The sequence below is a fragment of the Antrostomus carolinensis genome, unplaced genomic scaffold (assembly GCF_000700745.2).
Source record: "Antrostomus carolinensis isolate BGI_N321 unplaced genomic scaffold, ASM70074v2 scaffold15860, whole genome shotgun sequence".
In the NCBI taxonomy this organism is placed as follows: domain Eukaryota; kingdom Metazoa; phylum Chordata; class Aves; order Caprimulgiformes; family Caprimulgidae; genus Antrostomus; species Antrostomus carolinensis.
In genome coordinates, this window is record NW_010290668.1 from 1 (window position 1) to 25,946 (window position 25,946).

At 37.3% G+C, this 25,946-nt stretch overlaps 1 protein-coding gene across 1 annotated transcript; it reads left to right on the forward strand.

Annotated features, from left to right (window-relative positions):
• The first annotated feature begins 390 nt into the window (after positions 1–390).
• On the forward strand, positions 391–11,631 carry LOC104529694 (carbonic anhydrase 10 (inactive)). Its single transcript, XM_010174073.2, has 4 exons — positions 391–472; positions 7,855–8,009; positions 10,298–10,472; positions 11,346–11,631. The coding sequence occupies exons 1-4, from the start codon at positions 433–435 to the stop codon at positions 11,366–11,368; spliced, it is 393 nt and encodes a 130-aa protein (XP_010172375.2). The 5' UTR covers positions 391–432; the 3' UTR covers positions 11,369–11,631.
• The last annotated feature ends 14,315 nt before the right edge of the window (positions 11,632–25,946 follow it).

Genomic DNA, 25,946 nt, shown 5'->3' on the forward strand with positions numbered 1-25,946 from the left:
CCCAACATTCTGTGATTCTGTGTGATTCTATGCATATACATATTTGAGTACATGTGGGTGAAATTTAGGCATTTCATACCTGTATGTAAAACAAGGGGAAGACAGATTTTATTTACAATTTAAATATTCTGCTGCAAGGAAAGTATATTTCTCAATAAACAGAAAACTAAAAGAATACTATATGAAAATCCTGCCGAATTGTATAGCTACCTGCAAATCCCAAAGCTGTTAGAGGAAAGAAAACCTGTACTCACACTTGTATTCACGTATTAATTTCTATTCATCCTGTTCTCCCATCCCTAATTTTTTTTTATTTATTCACAGGTGTGCACAGACAACATTTCCAGAAAGGAAATGTTTGTGAGAAGATTTTGACATTGTACATTTTCTTTTCTGTAGGTATCTGAATCATCAAATCCATTTCTAAATCGTATGCTTAACAGAGACACCATAACAAGAATAACATATAAAAGTGAGTTTCTTTTAATTTACTATGGCTAACAGCTGCATGCTTTTAGTATCAACATTTAGTGACCCACTGAAAGAAGAGGCACTTCATTATGGGCAAAAATTACAAAGTTTGCATTGCCAGCAACTCTGCATGATAAACTTGGGAACCTGAAAAATCTAGTAAGGTCATCAGTCCATCAAACGAATTTGGAACTTCAAAGTCTATTTCATGTTTGAACAAGTAATAAATTAAATTATACTTAACAACCACATATACTGTATTCACAGAATACTCAGGAGAAACTGCCTACTGTTAGCAATAAAAGTAACACATGGAGCAGCCTGGATTACATCACATCAGATTATGTCAAGATGCTGCATCATTAACTGTGCATTTAGTATTCACTAATGCCTTATTTTTGTACAGAAGAGTTATGACATTTTTATTCAACTATTGCTGCATTTAATGGATATATAGAGGTCATTAACATAGCATATATATTTGTTGTATTCACATCCAGAAAGCCTTTAACTGATAATGGTCAATAATTCCATGTTAGTATATTGAACTCGTGGGAAGCTGGAACTTAAATGTCAGTAAAAATTAGGCTAATTTAGAGCAAGTCGTGAGAAATACACATATCTCAATGAAACAAATTAAACCTCTTATCCTGAAAACCTTATTCTTTGTCAAATATTCACTTGGATTCCAAGAAGCCATTAAGTTAATGAAATAAGCTAAATGATAACCGAATTTAACTTTCAGAAACCACACAGCAAACTGAAAAAATAAGTATTGTAAAACTCAGCCTTCGTGTGTTGTTCTGTAAACAATGATGTAACAATTTTCATAAATTTAATTAATTTTGCTTTTGTTTATTACAAGCTGTGAGAGAGCTGTACATGATAACTGGAATGAGACTGGTTATCAGGACTCCGGGATTTGGTTCACAATTCCGCTAGGGTTTGCCTCAGTTTACCTCTCTGTAAATTAAATATATTGTACTATATACTCCACAACAACATAGTGTTACTTGGAAAGCTGCGCATCTGCAACCCCCGAGATCTCAAGCATCCATTTAACTTCAACAAAAGTCACTGAATTTCAGGTTTATGATTAAAAGATTTGTAGATATTTCTATACATGTCCCTAAAGTACACAGTGTGATTTATTTCTGTGGACTCCACCTTTTCCCCCTCCCTGCAAAGCTAGGATTGTAAAAAGGAAAAGGGTAGATCTGAGACCAATGTAAAGCAGAAGCACAGAATTTTACCCAATAATTCCTAAACAAGAGAGCACTAGAAAGATTTCAAGTCTTGCCATACAATACAGAATTTGAGCACTGGAGCCCACCCAAGCCCATTCGGAAGTAGGTAGTTCCTTGTCCTCTCCTATAACAGATACCTTTCTTCCTACTGATGTTTCTCTAATTTCACCTTATAGTTAACAAATCTTGTTACATCTTTGGGCCAAATAAGAGGCCTCTATTATGATAAAACTCCATTCTCCATGATACTTATAGAAAGGAAGGCGACAGAGAGTTCCCCTCAGAATATTTTTTCCAGATTGTTCTGTCAGTATGAAATATCTTCTCTGCATGGAAGAAGCAGATTAGCCCAGTTTTTAAACTGCCTGTCTTGACTCCTTACAAAAACACAGCAATACAGTTCTGCAAGGGTTTCCTGCCTACCAGTGCTGCTGCAGCATCCTGGAGATGAGAAATTGTTAAGGCTTTATGTGGTTTTTTCAGGCTCTTTCACTTCCAAGTTACATATTCCTGGCTTCTGTCTGGGAACCAGCCAGAAGATCTCCAAGTGCACTGCTGAGAAAGCTGTTTTTCCCCCTGTGCACACACACACAGACCTGTCAGGTCTCACACACTGAGTAGGAGAAGATTCCTGCCTCATTTTTCCCATCACAGCAGTTGTAGCTCATGCATTTACAGGAGTGTGACAGCCTTTGTTGTACTCCTTGGCCCCCCATGCTGCAATAGCTGGGCAGCGGAGCAAAGACTGGGGAACTTGTGGTGGCTCAGAGCAGAGAAGAGGTCATGATTAGGGATATACAGCTCCACAGGGCAGGAAGGCACCGGCAGCATCTTTCCCTTGTTGCATGAGCGACCATGCAACCGTCACCCACACCAGCAGGCAAGCACACCTTCCCAATGCAAAATACTTTGTTTGTACTCTGCACTTACAAGCGGGCACTCCTCCTCTCTGGAGCTGACAGCATCCTACAACCTTCCATTAGTTGTTTTGCCTCTTCAGAAGGAAATTGCAATTCCAATCACACCTAATTTGGGCTTATTAAATGAGATGAACACATAACATAGGCTGCAAAATCAATGATTCACAGAAATGTCGTAATTTTTAACCACTGCTGCCACTAACAAGTTTATCTGTTAAAATGAAATAGTCAGTGGGTACAATGCACATAATATTCTGCAGGGCACTGGGTTACTTACTGTAGTAACAAGTATTGACTGGGAATTTTTTAGTGTAAATTGGGAAAGTGAAAGTGTTATTGAAAGTAATTTTTCAGTTGTCTTGTGTGATGGATTATGGCATCATTGCTGAAAACTAATTTTACATCTTACATTGTGAGGATTTCTGTTCTGCCGTTAGCTGCTGGAATTTTTTAGCTTGTGCTTTAGGTGTCCACTCCTGAAATCAATACTCAGGAGGCTGCTGACAAAGTGACCAGCCCCAGTGTGCCCAATAGGAGCGTGGAGCAAATGTTAAGTGGAGCAGAGTTTCAGAGTCAGGACAGTCAGTAACATAACTAAAGTTTTTTGGGGTTTTTTTTTGTGTGGTTTTTTTGTGGTTTTTTTTTTTTTTTTTTTTTTAAGAACAGCAACAAAATTAAGAGCTATCTATGCTGTTGTGTGAAGTTTCCATGGGCAAAATGCATTAAAAAGGGAATTTCTATTCTTGGATATTAATGGCCACAGTGAGGTAAAGCGGACCCCAAGGAATTTTTAAGCAGATTTTAAATGCTTATTTTATTCTGTTATCACAGCCGAAAGAATCCACTGTGAACCAGTTGAAACAAGTGCTCTTTCAAACAGACTTTAGTCAGAAGCTATGTGAATATCTCTAAAGAAAAACTGCTTTACTATTTCTCTATAAGTATGACATTTGAGGGGATAAGTCAGCTTTCTTTCAGAATAGTTATGCTACATTAGCTTTCACCCAGTGTTTGCTTAGCATTGGAAAGAAGTAACATTTTAGATTCCCAAAATTCCTTATGAAAATTTGGGCTTGTCATTCTGCAACAAAATAATGCCACAAGTTCAGCTAGGCAGAAGAGCTATAAAATTCTGAATTTCCTCAAATTCAGTCTTCAGCTATTTTATAGATAACGTACAAGTGAATAGAGTATTGTGATTTTAATAGATTGTCTTGAAAAAGCTTAAGATTCAGATTTCTGGAAATAAGAGACTATTAATTTCTCAAGGTTCATGTTTCAGTGGGTTCTCTGAAGGAGTGAGCTCTTGCAGCTCCTGTCACAAGCAGTAAGAGCTCAGCAGTCTCAAACCAGGTGCCAAGGGACCAACCTCAGGTGTTCAAGATGAGTCTCTGTCAGCCTGGGTCTCAGTGACTTGTGGAGGCTGGTAAATTGAGAAACTCAGTTTCGGGATTAAAAAACTGAGCATCTCTACATCCCTTACCCTGTGATCTAGTTAGAGCTGTACTTTCTCATTTTGGATTACCATGGTATGATTTTCAAAATCAAACGGACCTTCCTTATTCAGTAAATAATATATTCCCTTTAAATACTATTGTTTTAAAGAGAATACACATACAATTGGCAGTGAAAGCAGACCCCACACAGCTATTGCTAATCTAGGGATAAAAGAGGATTTCCATCATTTGCTAAGAAAATTGTCAGAGTCAAGGCCTTTATGTTAATGAATATGAAATCTAACTTGTATAGAGAAGAGTAAATGAGTTCAGAAATCACCCTAAGGCACAAGCAGATCAAGATAAACAGAATGGGGGCTGTAAATAGGAATGATGCTGAGAATCTAGTAAAGACTGAATGGGTTTATTAAAGGACGTTTATTACTGGCAAGAGATCACACATGGTGATTTTGACCATTTTGAACTACATACTTGCAATAAATGTGATAAAAGACAAGATATTAAAGTGCTGCAGTCTAGTATTAGTGCAAACCCACCAGTCCTGTTTCAGTTCCAGAACAGGAAACTTCTATCAGGATGTGGGGAAAGGGAAAGAAAAGAGCAGAGATGTTCATGGGAAAAACGTTGATAACCAAGTATTTATTCTGTAGTCTTTTGCTAGGCCATTCTCCTGGAGTCATCTGATTTCCCATGGGAATATAACCCATATACAGGCATGAATAAATACTGCTTTTACTTGGTCAAACTCCCTTATTTTGTTATTTCATTCACCCCTATCTTCCCTTTTTTCCCGAGTTGATATTTTCCTGCAGTTTCCCATTAATCACAACTGACACATTTTGACACATAATTTGTTGTTTCTCCTTAAACATATTCCAAGTGATGACAGAGACAATGAACCAGGTTTGGAGCCATGCCTCTGCTGGGTGCTGGTTGGGGAGATGGCCACACATTTTGTAGGTCCTCAGTATGCAAAGAAGGTAACCTAGCAGTTGGTCCAAAGCTCAATAATGCTAAGGAGAACATCTCTCCTGATCTTGAGAGCACTGGCATACGTTGGGCTTGCCCAAAAGAATAGGAAGACCATACCCCAATACTGCTCCATACCATGTTCCACCCTGAAGAGTTATTATGTTCTGAGAATGACTTTACTGTAAATCCACAGACAAAAGTTAGAAGCCCATATCAAAGTAATGAATTACGTTGTCTATTAAAGCAATGTGAGGCAAATCCAAAAACCCCATGATTACCTGTACTAATGCCAGCAGTTCATCTGTTTCTCTATCTTCCATTTGAGAAGTAGTTCTATTGTTAATAATCTGTGCACTGTCCTGAATAGAAATTAATCAACTAGAACATGGCACACAGAAAAGATATATATTTATATACATCGCAGTATCCCTCACCTGTATTAATCTTTAATTAGCTTTCCATCTCCTAGCAAACATTTTAGGGCAAATTCTACCTTGTTTAAATAATCTTAGCCCAACCGAAGTCCATATGGATGTGACAAAGCAGATTTGGTCCTTAAGAGTTTGAAACTATCCGTTCTGACTGACTCCATGCCATTTGGAGCTAACACACCACACTCCCCGTGGTTCATAAATAATGAACAGGATGTTCATGTGGGAAAGGGAAAAAAATGTCTGATGACTCACTGAAAACAAGCACTGGCTAGAAAAAATACATTCATTCTCTTATGTAGTTCTAGCAAGATTACCACTGCACTGCAAGTAAAGTTTTTATTGAATAGGATATCTGTGTATTCAGTCAGCTCTAGCTGTTAAATTTTAACAGCATTTTGGCCCTAGTACCATAGCAATGGTTTTGCACTTTCATCTTGGGGTTTAGAAAGACTCTGTATCCCAGGCCATGGGCCAGTGAAGGCTGAGCATGTTAAAAAGGTGACAGTCAGCCACCTACAAGACACTTAAGAGTAGTTTCCCCTCTAGTTGGGGATCCAGCTACATGGCCTGGCAGTTACCCTGGCTCAAAGTGCAAGAACATGGCACAAGGCTGTATTTTTGACAAATTTGAAAGGACCTGCCAAGATTATATTTTGTAAAATAACAAACATTTAAAATATGAAATAACTAATGCACTGGTCAATGTGGTGTAAATGTTACACTCTCACCTTGACACCTGAACTGATCCTATCGTCACTAATATTGCTTTGCTACCCCAGAAGCCTGTAGCATGTTGTCTGCAATATGTCAAAATAAAAAAAGGTCACATTTGCTTCACCTGTGTTATTTGATTTTCTGTTGCCCCAGACAGTAGTTTCCGTCCTTTTTTTTTTTCCACTAGATAGTATGAGACAAGCATTTTGCTCATTGAAGTTTTGTCCTTCAGATATAATATGTTAAATTCAAGTTAAATTACCCTTTTCTTTTTTAGTTCTTACACACTTCCTTGATCATTCATATTTCTTTCCCCGGTTCCATTTACAATATTTTCCTGATAGCCAAGGAACTGTTTATCAGTTTTAAAAAATAAATTAAAAAAAAAGTCCCACAAAACTAAAAACTGTTTAAACTTACAGTGAATGGTACATGGAAGACATCAGAGAACCCAATAGAAATGCCTAAATTATTGACATTGACTTAAAAGATGCACTTTCAATATTTTTCTTCAGCCTGAGCAGTTTCTGCTATTTTATTTGCACTATCTTCCTTGCCTTCCATTAAAATCAATGCCAGTTCCTCTTGTGTATTGAAAGGGGAAACACACCTAAATATGCAGCTTTCCTTGCCCACGTATTAGCACTTAGTCTGCAAATGAACCATATCGAACACGTTACATGCAAGTGAAAGCATGCAGAGAGATTTCCCAACATTACGGTTCGTAACCAGCTTTCTCTGAGATGCAAGATAGCAGTAGCATATCTGAAGTAAAGTGTGTGTGTCCCTGAGGATTTCCTATTAAGGAACTCCTACAGCCTAAGATTTGGCAGGAAAATCTGAGCTCCGGTTCTGACAGCACTGCCGAAAGTATTGTAGGGCCAGCATTACACAAGGGAAGTAATGCACAGAGGATAGAAAAGGTGGAGGAACTTTGATGAATTTTAAAAGATAAAACCATACCTCATTATATTTTGGCACGTATCCACAGAGCGAATTCTGTTGCAAAGGAAAACCTCATTAATTCCCAGGGAGACTTAGGATAAAAGCAGGGACCCTTGTAAGCAGCTTTCCAGCATACTTTTCCACCCTGATTTTAGCATTCTGAGTGAGCTTGCACTGCATCCTCCCCCACTGTGCAATGAAAGGCCAGCAGGCTTCATTGAGCAACTTTATTACCACGCATTAACCTTAACTTCCTCCTGTGGTAGAAGGGCAATTACGTTTTAACATTCTCAGCCTTCCCAAGACTTTGTTGAGCAAAAATTGTTAATCGCTCCAAAATCCGGTAAGTCAACATTCTCCAAAGGCTGCTGCATCTAAATCAGTAACTGCAAGTTCAAGAAGCTTTTAACTCCAGTTCTTAAACAAGATGCAGAGTTTCACTGTGAATGCTTGTTCTAAACTCAGATGGTGTGCATGGGCATCTAAGAACAGAACTCAACCCAAGCAGGGTCAGTGACTTCATGTTATTTGTTCTTGTCCAAACCGCTGGAGCATTCAGAAATGTATGCCAAGTACACTTCCTATTTTGGTAAGACTGATGATGTTCCAGAATAAGGATTGTACATAAAAAGGGGGGATTTTTTTTTTGTGAATCTATTGTTTTATCTCAGTCGTTTTCCTCCTTTATTCTCAGATGATGCATACTTACTACAGGGGCTTAATATTGAGGAACTTTATCCAGAGACCTCTAGTTTCATTACCTATGATGGGTCAATGACAATTCCACCCTGCTATGAAACAGCAAGCTGGATAATAATGAACAAACCTGTCTACATAACGAGGATGCAGGTAAAAATAATTTTAAAGTTACTCAATCTAGTATAGGTACTAAATAATATTTTAAACATATACTTGTAACTTTACATACAAAAATCAGATTAAACTTTTCTGTCTGCAATTTATACAGCTTGCAAAAGCCTTGAAGAATTTTTTACCAAAATAAAAATATTAAATATTCAGAGCTCTCTTAAGTATCACATACTCTGAGGTGGACCCTACTTTCAGTGAGACCACAACTAGTGGTCTCTTCCAAACTAAATTACTCTATGATTCTGTGAACAGATATATGGGGATTCTAAAATAAATATAGCAGTGTTGTACAAAAATAACTGAGGTTATTAAGTATAACAAAATCTGTTCTTAGGTAAGAAAGAAACAGTCAAATTGTGAGTGACACTCATGACTATTTAAATACACATCAATAGCACATTAATGTGACAGAGATCCAATATATGGGGCTGCCTTGAAAAAAAGTCAGCTAGTGCTTTCTGGTATAGAGTAAGGATAGACATTGCAAATATCATCAGAAAATTCAGACTGAAAAATTGAAGCCCCTATTAGAAAGAAGCACGAAAAAATATGTAAAAGAAAATGCAATTAATTTCATAGTCAAAATTATGCTGTTGAGGAACCACACCAGTGAAAGGGAGAGATTATATTTCTGTATGACTTGAATACAATCTAAGGCCTAACATCAGAAAACAACAAATTTAACATCTATTGCAATCTTCTCCAGAGCTTCCAGTGAGCTGCTTATGGAGCTGTGAGCTGAACTAAAACCTGTTCTCTTGCTACTAGAGTCCCAAAGGAATACTTGAACCAGTATCTGCCTGTCCCAGGCATGCAGCAGAGCAATCTGGCCTGAAAAATGAAACAAGGAATGATAAAACAACCCTAAATATTACTTTGGGATTTAAAATCATATTAACATTATAAATAAAATTACTTTTAAAAAGCCTGAGATGTTTTATCTTTGCGATGTTCCTTCTGTCCAATTTTGTCTAGATGCAGAGAAACCACTTTGTTTCCTTTCTCAATGGGTAATTTGGGAAAATGACACAGCGGAGCACAGGCAGGCATGCTGTACATTCTGAGCTTTTCAAGCAGGGGACTTGAACATTTTCCTACAAGCAATGTTTTTAGTTACAACATTAATGTACAAAACAAGGATTAGAATATTTCTGGAATCTGTGCTAGTACCTACAAGTTATAATCTCATGATACTTACTCCTTGTCATGCTTTACTGGTTAGTTACATCCTCCACTATTAGTGCTGCAAATTGATTTCATGGAATACTTACTAATTACATTGTGTACTCAGACTGAAAAAGTAATGCACAGCTCAAGTTTTCCTTGGAAGCTGTTGAAGATTCTCAGTATGTAAAACCCATCTTCTGTATTTTCCTCACTTAAGCATTAAATGCCACAACCAAACCTCTTAAATTGTATACTGACATGGAAGATACTTTATTTTTAAAGCAAAATATTTTGAGGGTTACTGATTTACAAATTGCAGCTTCCCCCCCCCCGCCCCCCTCCAGTTTCCCGTATAAAGTTTGAAAGGTTTTGGTTTGCTTGAGCCAATTAACATGCTTTTAGCACAGTTGCATAGTCATCGTAAGAACTGTTGCTGTCTGCTTGTAGTTTGCATCCAACCACTGCTGGGGAAACACTGAAAATCCTGGATGATTCAGTAATTCCCTCTCTGCTCATCCATAAAACCATCTCAAAAGGCAACCAGAGTCTACCAGAGGAACACTATAGACAGCACAGACAGTGTCAAGACAGACCTGTCAACAAGAGAAGATTTCAGTTTTTAACATCATTAATTTCATGACTTCAACAGCATGACTGACAGTTATCCTTTCCATCCTGACTGGCCATGCCTGGTTTTTGAGTACCATCATCCATAACTGTGTCTTCTCAACTGGAAGCTACACTAATAGCTACAAAACTTAGGAAATTAGCTCTTGTCATTCATCAAGTTCATTTTCTGTGCACCAGCTGCTGCCACCCAGTAGTCTGGATTCCATTTGTTTCCTGAGCAGCCAAGGACACCTCATACCATTTTCACTTCCTCCACACAAAGCTAGTTACTTCCATTTAAAACGGGGCTCAGAAACAGAGGACCACAGAAGGAACAGTTTTACCTCAAGTTAATTGTTTCAATCCACCTCTGACTATCACTGAAATTCTGTTTAATTTTCATTTATTAAGTAGTCTATTTAATAGTTTTGTATGTTGTTTACTTACAGGAAAGACCAGTACTAAAAATCTTTGTTTTGTATTTTGTATAGATGCATTCTTTACGACTGCTAAGCCAGAATCAGCCATCACAGATATTTCTGAGCATGAGCGACAATTTCAGACCAGTCCAGCCTCTCAACAATCGATGTATCCGAACTAACATCAACTTTAGTTTACAGGGAAAAGATTGTCCAAACAATAGAGCACAGAAACTGCAGTATAGAGGTACGTTCTACCTCCAGAATAATCCTTTCTATGCTTACACTGAGCTCTTTTCTTTGAGAAACCCAAGTGCATAACAAAGATACAAATAAAACCAGATGAAACTCCAGATTCTGGAGGACTAACAATATGAGTCAAACATTACATACTGGAAATGGATGAGGAAACTTGCCCAGAAATATACAGGAAAAAGCTTAAAAAAAAAAAAAAAAAGACAAAAAACAGTCCGGGACATCTAATTTTTTATTTTTTATTTTTTTTTTCTTTTTGAGGCAGATAGGACAGGCCTTCAGTTTTCTAGCCTCATTTTAAAGTCTTCTCACCTAACAAAGCACATTTTGCTCTGTTTTACCCATCTGGGAAAGAAAAAGAGGGATAAGCTAGTCTTGATCTCAGAATAAATTTCGCTTTGGAGGTACACCACCATAACAGACACCCAAATTGGAAAGTTTTGCATTATGCAACAGTTATTAAACAAATGAACCAACCCAGTCTCCTTACACTGCCACAGCTGGGGCTCACAACTGAGCTGTAGTGTGTCTTACGCATCTTCTAGGCTATGCACCCACAGTTATATTACCTGAGTTAATGGTGTAAAAGTGCCTTTTACTCATAATATTATGGCTGTGAAGGAGTGCTGTTGAAGGGTGGAAAAGGAAACACATTTTCAGCAACAAGGCTGATGACTGAGTTACAGTACTTCAAAGAAACAGTCATTCGGACTTAATTCTTTTCCAGAAAGAGGAGGAAACTGAGCCACCTGGTTTTTTCAAGACATATCGTTTAAGTGCCTAATACAGTGTTAAATCCAGTCACTTTCATATTTGGAGTTTATTAAAGCATAATTGTTTTTGTTTTGTTTCTCTTTCCTTTCAGTAAATGAATGGCTCCTCAAGTAAGTAACACAGAGCAGGCAGAACCCCTAACCTCAGTGGAATGCTACTACTGTGAATTGACATAATCTAGAAAGCACCCAACCTCACTCTCTTTGGGTTCACGACAGCATGTGCCAACATGCTGTAGGAAAAGAGCTGCCATGTTGGAAACAACTAAAAATTCATTCATATGATCGGTGGTAATTAAAAAAATTTAAAAGACAGTATTACAGTAAATGTGATTACAATTTTGATACAGTTTTCCTGAACTAATTTAGCTTCACAAAGACAGACTTTTCAGCCTTTGTACATATGAAATTCTTCCTCTTTTCCCCCCTCCCTCAAATTAAAAAAAAAAAAAAAAAAAAAAGAAAAAAAGAAAAAAAAAGAAAAAAGGTGGCTCGGTACAGCATCAAAGTGGAATTGTGTTCTGTGTGCCAAGTAATCCTTGGAAAGCTCTCATTATTTCACTATCATTAATGGATACTGACAAGACAGAACAAGAAGACTGTAGAGGAAACTTATTTCTAGGTTATGATCTTTCTGTTTATTTAATTAAACAAGGGACAGACTGAGAGATAAGTATTGTAAATATATCACTGCAGAATATAAAGGAAATTGAAATATTTCCCTCCTTGTCACATATCTGTAGTAGGATTTGCCAAAATCAGAATTGATCCATTTTCTGTTTCTTGTTTTACAACAGGTCATAACGTTGTGTTGGTTACTATTAACAACTCAATAAATGTGTTTAACAAATTAATTTAGTAAACTTGCTTTGATTTATTTTTTCCTTACTGAAATAACAAACCTCTGCTACTCATGGCTGCATTATTTGTGGGGTGTTTTTTCTTTTTTGTTTTGTTTTGTTTTTTTCTTTTTTTCTTTTTTTTTTAACTTCATTTATTTGTTTGCAGCCAGTTTAAGTGAGTTGATGGCAATTGGGAATGCACTTAAAGCTAGTATAATTTTAATTCCACTTTATGGTCCATCATTTATAGGAGCTGGGCTCAGATGGAGAAAGCAGTTAAAATATATCTCAGTTTAAAATTGCCGTTTTCCCAGCTGAATCCATCATTGGGACAAACAAATTCAGTCCTGTAAATCAGTGCTGGAAAGGGATATCTTTTCTTTACAGATAAAGCAGGAGCTGACCAAGTGAAAGCAAATGCCTTTTTTCTTGTTTATAATGGTCATTCACTGTGTTTGGTTACTGTCAAGAGCTCAATAAATGTGTTTAACAAGTTCATACAGCGCATGTTTGGCTTTCTTGCACATTAAGGGATATATACATTTATTTTTTTTATCTGTAGAGGGGACAAACCTCATGTTATTCCATTCCTAATGCTCATTTTATAACCCACAACATCTTGAAGTTCACAGAAAACACCATGAAGCTAGAAAGTACCATGCCTGACCAATAAATTGTTTATACCAAATAGAATAAACAGGCACTACAAGAAGTGTGAGGGAACTGGACCACTGTAAAGAAGTTACTGATGTTGCAGGCCAACTAGCTTTATCATGACAAACATTATTTCATCTTTGGCTGAAGAGAACAGTTGCAGGTAGCATCAGACAGGAAACTCTGGGTCTGTGCTGCGGACAGCAGTTTGGAAAGATTGCAACTTGTGTGACTTCATCTATGACATGAAAGGAAAAGTTATCAGGAAAGTGAAAGCATCTACAGGCATTCAGGGGACTCTCAAAGTAGGTATGTGGATGTAGATGGAAACCTGTAAGGAACCCAAAGTTGTCAACAATTTAGTTGTTCAATGAAAGGTCCAGAGAAATCACTAGAGAAAGAGCAGAGGTGGCCTGCATGGGCTCTGACACAGGGATGCTGTATTTGCAGCAGGGTTCTGGGCTGATGACCTTGGCCCAACATCTATTAGCGCATATATAGTACCTGGTCCTTCCATTATTTCATTTTGAGCATTTCAAATTACTTCCATATATGAGCTTAACACTGTTCAATGATCTGAAAAATCCACAACACAACCACAGGAATGTCTCCCAGTGACTATTACACTGGAGATTAATATTATAAAATTCTGCAGCTAAAATTAAGCTAAGTTATCACCTCCAATTTACCTAGCTAATAAAAAATGAAAAACACCTCAAGTCATACACATTTAGTATTCTTCAGTTGCCATAGTGATCTATAACTTTTAAAACTTGTGGTGTTGGGATTCTTTCCACTATTTGAGTGATTTGGGTTTTCTGAAGCTTCTCTTAGGATTGGTAATGCTGTAAAGTTACTGAGAGCATGAAGTCCACAATGCTTCAAACTATATTTTTGAACAAACATCTGGAAGTTGTTGATCCAAGTTTGTCAGTGACAGAAGGTAGGGAAGATAAGCCAGGCCTCCATTATAAAACTTTTAATAAGTAATAAAACCTATTTTCTATTTTACTGAAAGCTGATTGAAGGGATTTAAGAGGAGGGAGAGATATGATAGAAGGGACTAGTCCTAGGAAGGAGTCATGCTGTGCTTTGGATTAGGCGAGGCTACAATATAGAAGCCCTGCAAATAGAGAAATGGAGCAATCACACTGGGACACCACAAAAATATTTGTCAACATTCCCAGCTCCATTTTCTGCACTAATGAACTCCATGTTGCAATGATTTGTTTAGGTTTTTGTTTTAATAATAGATTGTAGTAGAAATAAACCAAACTGAAGCTTAGAATTAAGTATCTTGCACATTCCTCACATTTTAGTACCGCTCAAATATAGACATCTAGCTCCAGATTTTCAGAACAGACATGTATCTTTGTGTCAAGCGACACTGAGCATCCAAAGAAAGCCACACCTTATCACAAAGTCTTTAAGCAAAAAGATAAAGTTTCAGTATCAAACATGTAGCACAGACAATCTTTCAGTGTTCATAGTCTATGGAGCACAGGAACACGTGCACATTGTAATCCCTCCAACTTGGGCGCTTTCTGTCCAAAATGCTCACCAGAAGCCTGGCTGCATGCAGAGCTCAATACTCAGTACCCTGTAGTAAGAGCTGAATTTGTGGCCTCAATACCATCCCTGCCCAAATCATTCAGATTATGAGTGAGATTCCTTGCTTGTGATAAAGCTCAGGACAGGCATGAGCTGCCTGGTAGGGAATATAAACCTGGCAGCAGTCCTTGATGAACGATCAATGCCAGAGGCAGCACCAGGTTGCCATGCCATGATGATAACAGACATTAAGAACCTAATACTGGGAGGAAATGCTCAGATTTGATCTTCCACTATCAAGGTTAAGAATATGGTATCAAACCAGGTACCAAACTTATCGAGCTCATTTGATGACAAAAAACCATGAGAAAAAAATTGAATTAACAGTACTGCAAAAGCCTCTGTTTCAAGGAGTATTCAAAAAGTGTAATAGCCACATTTTAAGCTCAGTTTTAAAATTTTTTTTGTTATAAAACAAAACAAAAAACCCTTAGGGTAATACTTCAGAATCCTTCCTGCTTATGACAGACCCTGCCTGTTTTTTGGGGCTTTCCACACCTTTCTGCTTCCAACACCAGCCTTCCCTTTCAAAATTACAAGCAGCTTTGAGCAATGCAATAAAGGCTTACCACACAGAATCACAATACTGCCATAAAAATACAAGAGTTGGCAAGTCTTTTGATATTAACTGTTGCTGGAATCAACATATAAGCAGCTTTGAGCAATGCAATAAAGGTTTACCACACAGAATCACAATGCTGTCATAAAAATACAAGAGTTGGCAAGTTTTTTGATATTAACTGTTGCTGGAATCAACATATTTCAGCTGCCATTAAAAAAATAATAATATAAAAAGAGCAACTACATCTATTAATTGGTGAAGACAAGCTTGAATGCAGGATATGATTGCATACAAAATGCCAAGACCATAAAGCAACTAAAGTCTTTCCAACATTTAAGGTATTCTTCATGATCTTTAATATTAAGGAGGAAGGCTGTTTAATTTTTTCTTTTATTTTTTAAAGTACTCAGAGTTAACAATACTGAAATTCCATCAAAATCTGAAAATAAAGCTGAAATTTTCCTTAGACACTGCTTTCAGAGGCTGAACCTTCCCCGAAAGTCAAGAACTGAAGGGAAAACTGTGACTGGTCAGTATATTTTATTGTAAACACCAGAAATGCAGCAAAAAGGCAGATGTTTTGCATGTTCTGCTGTACATCTCGAAACTTCAGAACTGGACACTACCCAAAAAATCCCAGATGTTTGGTTGCTCTACTCAAAACAGTATAAATTTTTCGAAGAGAGCAGCCATAACTGTTCCATGTTTTGATTTGGGTTTTTTTTATTAGCTTTTATTCCCTAGATGCAGTGGCTGACAAAGCACAGAGTTTGCTGTAAGAAATGCTGATTTACTAGCAAATGGCTTACCGCAGTTCTCAACAGCGCACCGTAAAATTATTCAAGGAGTCTGTTTGCACAGTAAAGAACAAGAACCATTTATAATGTGAAACATAATGCAGGCAAACATTTTCTGTTTCCTACAGTGTCAGGCTTCTATTCTAATAGCTAAAGATGTGTCAAACACAGAGCAGAAAATGAAAAACAGGATAATAAATCTAAGGACAGGAAAATAACCCTTAGTATTTAGAGAAAAAAAATCTTAGAAGTATTAGAAAAATAGAAAGGAAAAAAAATCAACACAGTTTATGAATTTAGGCAGATGCTCCCCATTAAAAGTAAATCCAAGTGGAACAAACTCACAGCTAGAAAATACTATAGTCACCTCAGAACAAAGGTTAAGTCTATAAACTTCACCTTGGGTGGCTATTCCCAGCACAAGGAGACAGTCAACACCTAGCAAAGAGATCTTATTTTCTGAGACTTTAATTTATTTGTGTCCAGGGCAGATGTTCAAATGCACAAATATATCCCTTGATCAAGGGGAAACAATGCTAGATTGTATTCAGGATATCCTTCCTAATTCCTGGACTCCATTCTGGCTGTGCCACCTCAATGCTGTATGAGGTGATTTTTTGGACCCATCTCTAGGGCTCTGCAAATAAATCAGTCTTCCAGAAAGACCTCCTGCTTTGCTTCACTTACTGTCCTGCTGCACACCTATGCTTTAGTGGAGACTACTTGGAACTTAATTTGTGCAAAGCTAGTGTCTGAAGGGTTAAGCAGACCTCACTCATATAAGTTACAGTGATGGTAGGATTAGCTGAGAAAAAGAGAAGGCAATCAGAACACAAATCATGAAGGAGAGCTAAATTGTGAGCCACTGTAAATACGATTGTTGCAGCCTGACTTACCTGCATTGAGGTTCTGTCTTACAAGAGCACATAGAATAAGTTGCTGACAGTACCTCATCTCCACACTTCTCCCAAGTGCCAGGATTCAGCCTCATTTTGAGATGGTTCAAGGTTTATTCAAGAGGAGGAAGAGTAAAGTTCACCTAAGAAATTCAGCTCCATATGCAAGTTTTGAGTCAAACTTAAAGGTTTGTTTAAACATCCTGCTTTGGATAAGGATCCTTGGGTTGCAGTCTCACAGTCTGAGTTGAACAAAATCCTTTACCCTAAAATCTGTTGTCATTCTAAACAATGAGATAGTGGAATGAGGAAGAAAAGGAGAGGACAGGGACAAACCAGGGAATGAATGAAAAGGTTAACTGTTAAAAAAAATTAATAATCCACAGGAAATTTGCGACACTTGGCTGTGTGATGATTAAGTCCCTGAGAAGAGACAAAAAAATTGTACTGGGAAAGCTGTTAAAAAAAAGTGTTGGGCATTTTTCCCCTCAAAGTATAAATAATGGAAAGGAACAAGCAGGAAGTTCTACCAAGAGCACTAGTAAATTCATCATCAGCAAGTTGATGGAAAGACCAAAAGTAAAAGAACAAAGGGGTGCCATTTCTGTACACAGCTACACAAGATACTTTTCTTCTTTTCTAATTTATTTTTTTTTTAACCTAAAAACTAACTCCACTAACACTAGTGGTCAGACTTATGGTCTAAACAACTCTTGGATAACTGCCAGATTTAACTTGCCAGATGAGTAAGTGATTGTAAACTACACATGGTAAAGAGGTGGGAATATGTTAACATGATGAGGAAACACTATATTAATATTCAAATATGAAATAAAGATCTTATATAAAAGTATTTTAAGACAACATAGAAAGTCATAAGCATAATGGCAGAAAACAGAATTCAGGAAAGTCACAAGGGAAAAAGTTCCATCTTTGTCCTAAATTTTTCCCTTAATGATACAATAATATACCAGGAAGCCAATTTCAGCTTTCCACATTCTTTCAGGCATAATTTAAAGTTTGACAGAAATGTAAATAATAGTGACATTTTCAGACATTCATGTCAAAAGTTCTGCTGTACTGGAGGCCTCATTCATTAAACATTTATCAATATCTGTGTTCTATGAGCTGCAGGCAAGTTTGAAGAAATGAAACTCCACTGACAAACATTTCACCCAAATGCTGTCCACATTCCTCCAGCACAGATGGCCAGCTGAAATGCTTGTGTTAAAATCTAAGTCACAAACTCTGCCATATCATATGTAGTGGTAAAATGGATTGTTCTATATGGCCTCTCCTTAAAGCATGTGAACTAACTAAAGTAAACATCCCCTTTTGAGATCTTAAATCATCTAGCCCAAGTTACAGATTGACAGGGATTTGGCTCTTAAAAGTCTTGATTAATCCCAGTGTAATTCAGAATACAAATTATGAAGCAGGCACAGAATAATCCCATACTTCAAATTTTGGAAATTGACTTCCCTACAATTCCTGACACGTCGCTTGTCTTACAAACAGAGAGAACTTCTTCATAGAGGACAATTTCCTGTAAGCATGGGAAATGCCACAGGACACAATTGTTACCTAGGTAAGGTTCCTAGGGGGACCCTCAATGTTCTGAACTGAAATGTTAACACAGTTCTGTCTTCTGGTGTGCTGATATAGCCAAGGGAAAAAAAAACCTCAACTCCAGTTTCTCACCACACTGTGCCAGCAAGGCAATGCATGAAGGTTTCAATGTAATTTGGGGTACAGCTGCACCGCGGATGCACTGCCCTGGTGCTGGCTTTCAGCTCAGACCCTGCCCGCCTCCTTCCTCCCTGTGTCATTCTTGGTCTGGCAGCTCAGCTCTTCAGTTTATCAGTGCATCTTCCAGACTCTTCTATTCCTATGTGCTTTCCAGGCACAGCAAGATAATCATTCCCAGGGAAGGGATATATTTTCCTATTAATCATTTAGAGCCCTGTTTCCTCATTCTCTGTTTAGAGTAATTAGCCCTATCTTTTAAAATTAAAGTTTCTGAACTCAATAAAAGAGTTTGGGTCATAACACAGTTACAGCACTGTCTGGATTTCCACTGCACATGCAAACAGTGGCTACCTTCAAGCTAAAGGCAAATTACAAGCTCAATTCTCTGAGCGAGGATTCATAGCATTACATGGCAAGCTACCAACCAAGCCTTGTGACTGCCTTTCAAGATTGTTATGCTTTTGTGTGAGTTACATGTCACAGGAGGCTCCTCTGCACAGACCGGTGCCTGAGGCTGCAAGCCTGAAAGCAAGCGAGTCTCCAGCAGCCGGAGTGCAGGGCCCACAGAAACACATCAAAAAGCTGATACATGGATATGCTGGTGTGATTCACCATGCTGCTACGCTACAAATCAAGCAAAACAAAAGAGATCACAACAAGTGCTATTATCAGGGCACAACACTAGGAATACATGGCATGCCTTTTGCTTCCCTGCCTCCGTACGTCCACGCTAGTTTTCATCACACAAATTTCAGTAGCAGCTAGATCAGAAAGCAAAATATATAATCTAGTTTCTACCAGCCTGTCCTACTGTCCACGCCTGAAATGGGTAACTAGGGACAAGCAAAGTATTAGGAGCAAGCAAATTAGCTTGGCCTTTCTTACATCTGTCATAGAGCTTGAAGACACGTGTCAATTTTTGGTTTCCAACACAGAAGAAGTGTTTCGACAAAAGCACAGGCTACGTATTCTGTTTTGATACATGATTTTCATTTATAAGCAGTGCATGCAACCAAGTAAAGAGAAGACATGGGAAAGCTGGGGCCTAGTTCAAGTTTAGAGAAGCTATACTCGATAATAAAACTATTTGTGCTCTATTTACACCTACTTGATATTGCACTGTGATTTGGGAAGGACTGTGGTCTTGCTACCCAGATAAAAAGGATGAGAAAGGAAACAACTATCTTAAAGACAGGAATGAGGTTAGATTGTTTAGACCATAACAATTTGCTTTGAAATTGTATTTGTTTGCATGTCTACTGTGATTTTTTTTATGTTTTATTACCTTTTCAATTTTAATATCTCAGAATAATAGTATCAAGATCTGCTTCCCTGTTATTTATTTGCAGTTTTATAAATGTTCACAAGTTAACTAGGAAGTTGGGGCATTTGGAATCATAGAATCATTTTGGGGAAGCATATTTCCTATGACAATTATATTAAGGTTCCTTACATAAAGGATTCTTCAAAGTTAGACTGCACAGGAAGGTGACATATTTAATGTCATCTTCATGCTTCCCAAAGCCAAATACACTGACAAACACAAAACAAAAACTTCTCCAAACTTTACAGCCTTAAAATATATTTTCTTTTAATAGAATTTACCCTTATTTGATTTACAAAACAGAGCACAGGAATAATGTTCTCTGTGAGCAGCTCCATAAATATTGTGAAATGACTAACAAGAGACACACAGCAATGGAATCTAGTTGCTTTTATAGTCCAGGATTTGTTGCTGTGAGTCAGAAGGTATTGTGAAAGGGTAGTAAAGTTTGGTGAGTGATTGTGACAGGCTGGATCTTAGCAAGGTAAGCAACCCCTTTTTATTTCAGGAGTGGGCATCTTATCACAACATAGGGGAAGAAAGAAGTAAAATTCAGTCAAGATTGACTTCAAGATGTTTCTCTTAATGAAAGTTTTCGTGTCAATGGTCATTTCAATGCTAATGTCAACAATTTTTTGGAAGAAGTAGTACCCTGTAACATTCATTAGGGATGTCATAAGCATCCCGCAACATATGGTGTCTCAAATCCAATTACTTTTCTATTCAAACCATGACCTTGAATAAGATTTTAAAAGAAAACTAAAACAAAGCCCCTTCTCCTTACTTTATGGCTTAGTGACATACTACTGAAATTCAGAATTATGTCAAGTTGGCTTTTTGTTTTGCTTTCTGGTTTTTTCCAAATTTAAAAAAGTTATGGAAGCTTATTTTAAGAAGTAGCTGTGGCAACATCTACTTCCGAAGTCTGTTTGCACATTAAATGCACCACGTACATAGAGAAAGGCATTTTGGAATACTTTAAACAGGTATTGGCTGGATTTGGTTTGAAGTATCTCTCTTCAGAAGTCTAACATTGAAGTTCTCTATATCCAACAGCCTGAAGCTCAAATTCCTCTCTACGTTCGATAACTTCATAACCCAGATGTACAAAAGGCTTACACTGACCAGGTTTTCCTCACTGCAGCTGCCCACTTTGTATAATTTCTGAACATCAGTCTTTCCTATTCAATCCATGCAAAAAAAGGACAGAAAAAATTAGAAGAGTGATCTCAGGGCTATTATTTAGGCCCTACACCTAGCTAATTCAGGAAACAAAAATAAACCCTTTCCTCTATGCACCTTTTGAAACCACTAGCTTCACACAAGGATTATTTGGCAATACTTGTTTCCTGGATAGAGCTTTTCTTCTCAAAAAGAAGAGGAAAAGCTCCAAGGGTATTTTGTTTATGTGAAGACCTAAAAAATCCTACCCATTACATGTCAAACATGTCATGTTTCCAGAAAAGTTCTTTATGTATGTAAATGATACACTATTGCAACTCTCTTTCCCACAGGAATAGGGATATTATGGTGCTGCTACACAAATACATATAGAAATAATGCTGGTTTTAGAAAGCTTACAATTACATGCCATTTTTTGGCAAGTTCTTCCTAAAACAGATTATATTGTTACAATATAAACACCAATGCCTTTAATGGTACAATTAAATCTGGAGCAATCAGTGTAGATATTTACCATAGTTCTTCAGTGAGCTTTGCTTAAATATCCCCAATCATTCTTGCATTTGAACACATTAAAATATGTAATTATGTTTAGCATATGGCCATTTATTATGCACAGTCACTGGAAATCAGTTTCACTTTGAATATATTTTCTAATTGATATTTAGAAACACTGTAAACAAAATAAGTGCTGGAGCTATATTAACACAGAAATACACTAACATAAACCTCTGTTACCCTTTTTAATGGTGAGGAGAACATTAATTCAAGAAATTAACTCATGAAAACAATAATTTTGCTCTTAACTCTAAAGTAACCTATAACCTATTGAAAGATCAAATACTATTAACATTTTAGAAAGAGAAATATTGATGGAAGAAAAAAAACAGGGGAAAAAAGAACCCAGGGTATATACCATGCAAAAAAATGAATTGAGAGGGCTGACTTGTCTCAACAGCCATCAGTATTACTCATGGGAATTGACTCAACAAGAGAAGCCATCTTTTAAAATATTCCACATTTGTAGTGTTATTTATAATATGAACTGAGCAGAATGAGAAGCTGACAGCACTGCAGTAGGAAATATGGTCATTCAAGAGAAGAAGTAATCAGCTTTCTGGGACTTCCCCACAGCCTGGGGCTTGTGAGATGTTTGTTCCACCAGAGGCTGTAATTGCGATCTGTGACAAATCACTGCCCCTGCTTATGTCTCTGTTCACACCTAAAAAAATGCGGTAAAACCTTAGCACAATGGGGAAGGGTCGATATAAGAACAACCACATAAACAATTCGGATACTGCAGTACTGGAAGCCCTTAAAGTTTTGGATAGATTCACAGCACAGACACAGCCAGAACAGAGCAATATTTCCCATCACTTTTTAAAAAATATTTTTTAAACAATATCCCCAGGGATACAGAGAATCCTAATCCCCATCCAGTGTCATAAGGAACTGCTAGATCTGCCTGACCAGCAAGAATTGAGCTACCAAACTACAGCCAGCAGTGTTTAGATAACAATATTTAGCATTTAGATAATGACATTAATTTTCCAGATGCCTTGAAAATTACATACCACTCTTTCTAGATGAGATAGTCGAGGTGGACTTTAGTGGCTAGAACAGGGCTATCAAATAAGCAATTCCACCTGAACACCAAGTTCTGTGCCCATGCTACACCTTCAAATAGTTGTTTTCTATTTCCAGTCCATTTCACTGCTTGTATATTTACTCCACATCTTCTCCCTCCCCATAGTGTGCATAAAGATGAGCACACTGAAAAGCTTGTGAGCAAGATCAAATAGTGTAAAAAAAAATAAAAATAAAAGCATAAAAAAGTCTGTTTCATCAAAACTCAGAACAGGCTTTCATGCAATCTACAAACAAGATAAACAAAATATTATGAGAAAAGGAAAATGTTACTTCAAAAACAAAAATGTAAGGTTAAGAATAAATGATAAAGAAAGAGGATAGTAAAATGAAACAAATGTAAAACAAAACCAGTAGTAACTATTCTTATGTCATGGTCTTCAGAATAACTCAAGTAAGATCGTTACAAACGCTTCTACTACCATTGAATACAGTCCTTTCAGAACTGGCAAAATATCAGGAAGACAGAAGAACAATGTCTGACAGTGAAAATAAAGTATGCAAATTCAGTGCTTAACAAAACAACCAGTACAAGTGATATGATTCTGCTTAATTACCAATACTTTTAAGAAAATACTTGCATCTACACAATTTTTAGAGGTGGGGGACTTTCCTGAGGGGAATTGGAATACAAAAATGTGTACACAGGGATGTCCTATGTTTTGTGAAATGAAGAAATCTGTTCTTGAGACCTCTGTATCATCTTTCACTGTGCTGAGTGCTGTTGCCATGAGACAAGTGTTGCCGCATTCTTTTTCACGTATTTGAAGGCCCAAGTTCAGCAATGATTGATTTTTGATGGTGATTTACAGACACTACACAATATGCAAGTGCAATAACACACGAATTACAGAACAATACTTACTGAAAATGAAAAGTATGAAGTACCATACTCATTAAAATACCCCACTGTGCCTCACAATTGCCTAATTAATGCTCTACAACACATGCATGATGTAATTCTAAAACTGAACTATCCTACTGCATATAATAATTCCTCCCCAAATCCCTAAGCATTATTTTTTTTCTTTATTACTGATTGCATTCTTTACCTAGACAAGACTAATATCTTCCGTCATGAACTGTCATAATTGGTTTTGGTTTTATTTTCTGTCAGCAGCTGCACAATGACTATTGCGGTTCAAGGCTAAAATTTGTGTCCTTGCATTTTTCTTCCCCTTCTTGTAGCAGTAGATGAAGTACTGCTTCCCCCCAGATGCATTTCAGCACCCCAGAAATATCTGCATTTGATTCCACTGGGAAAAATCCTCTCTAATAGGTAAACCATTTTGTGATTCTTAAGAATGGAAAGTGATACAGAAACACAAGATGTAGGGGCTATGAGAGGACACTCACAGCCCACCTGGATATGGTAATGAGAAAAACTGGCACCAAGACCCCAGCCACTGCACTCAAACCTGATGTGTACCTACAGGTGCATGGGAAAAAACAAGCTAAAATTCATGCATCTCATCACATACACTGCTGTCGCTCTTGTTAACAAATGAAAAATAACCCAAGACCTGATCAGTGGCACTGACATATCCTTACCAGCTGATACCCAGGGCACTGCACTGCCCCATCCCCTTCCTCACATCTGATACATTCATAGACCTGGAAAAGAACACAAAAGCACCGCACTCATCTTCTCTCCTAATATCAAACACAAGGGCGATAATTCAGGCAAGACCTTCAGTCAAGTTCATTAATTTGACACTTGAAACTAGAGCCAAAGCCAGCACATTGCTTATATTCATTCATAAAGTATCGGATGGATGGATTCAAAAAGGAGCTTGCTGAGTCCAGGAGGAAAATATAAAAAGCATGTTGAGCTTGGACTACCCAGTGCTCACAGTGATTGTGTTACAGAAAAGAATGCCTCAAACTTGATGATGTCTCATCCCTCAGATTTTCATGGGATATCTGTGGTCTCATGCCTGTAAAACAGCCAAATCCTGGGCCTGGTCCTTCTTTAGAGCAAAAGGCATCGTAACTTAATCGCTACCCTTCATAGAGCACTCTCCGGTTCCCACCAAAAGGGTAAAGCAGCAATCCCAATTTTACCACAAGAGTCTCATGAATCCCAATTCCAAAAGTACTGAAAGAAGTAGTGTTAGATGTAGGGAGTTGAAACTTGATGAATCAGCATTGGAACCTCAACTCCATATTGGCTGGACATAAACTAGGATCTCTTCAGCTTTCTGAAACTTTGTTGTGCAAAGCAGATGGGTAGAAGTTCAAGTCCTAAAGGCAGAAGCCAGAAACTAATAGAGATCAGACAGAAACACAGCCCAAGTTGAAGTCACATCACCCACACTTAAGAACCTTTTTTCTCCACCTTTGTTGAGTCAGCCAAACTTATTTTGAGAATCTCTCTTGGGTGGCAAACCCCAGGCACCCACAAATTCCAGGCTTACAGATCTGGTGAAACAGAATGTTCCCATACAAACCAAACAGTATGCCTATATTATACTATATAAACCCAACAACAGTCCAGTTTTTAAAACAAATAACAGATCAGTGTTGTGTCCTCACTTAAAATCCCTCAAGACAACATATTTGAAGTTCAGCTGGGCACTGTAAGCAGAATTGCATTTATAATTTTTTTAATAGCAAACTTTCTTCTCCTTGTATATTCCAATTTGTTTCCATCAAACTAAAGGAAGTTCCTTTCCACAGTTTGCATACTGTTCTGAAGTACAAGATGAACATGTTTGTAAAAAGCTCATTAAGTTATTACTTTGTGCTTTACGGTATTTATGCAAGTTAAAACTGACTACAGATTTATCTTAAATCTGTGAGGGTTTTTTACATCCACCTGTGTGCTCATTTGCTAAGGAATCAATGTTAAGAGACACAAATTCTAATAGAGAGATACAAATTTTTCTCTCTCCTACTGCTCAAAACATTATGACTTTTATTTATATACATATTTTCATACACACACCCAGTGCCATACATGTGGCAGTCACTGATTATTCTTGTAATGGTTGGAGGATTCATATATCACAACTCTGGCACACAGATGCTATCACCCTCATCTCATGTTTTCAGAACCCTGAGGATTTTCATTTTTTAGGTTGATGCCATAATTTCTCATGTTGTCAGTTCCAAACCTGTATTGACAAGACTGTCAAGAAATTGCCTTTTGCGCATTTATTTTCTCTCCCTCAGTTAATTCAAAGTTTTTCAAATTATGATTTATCCTTTAAGGTGTAAATAAATTCAATGGAGACAACATTTAAATTTATTTATGTCATGTTACAATTAGCTGTACCTTTCCAATGAAGTTTTATTTTTAAATGGCCCATTGGCATTCAACTAATATGCAGATTTTTGGTCCAGGACTTAGGAAGATGAGAACTCAATAGATGATTTTATTAGATAACTTTCTATGCAGTTTCATGCTGTAGCAAAGCTATAATTATG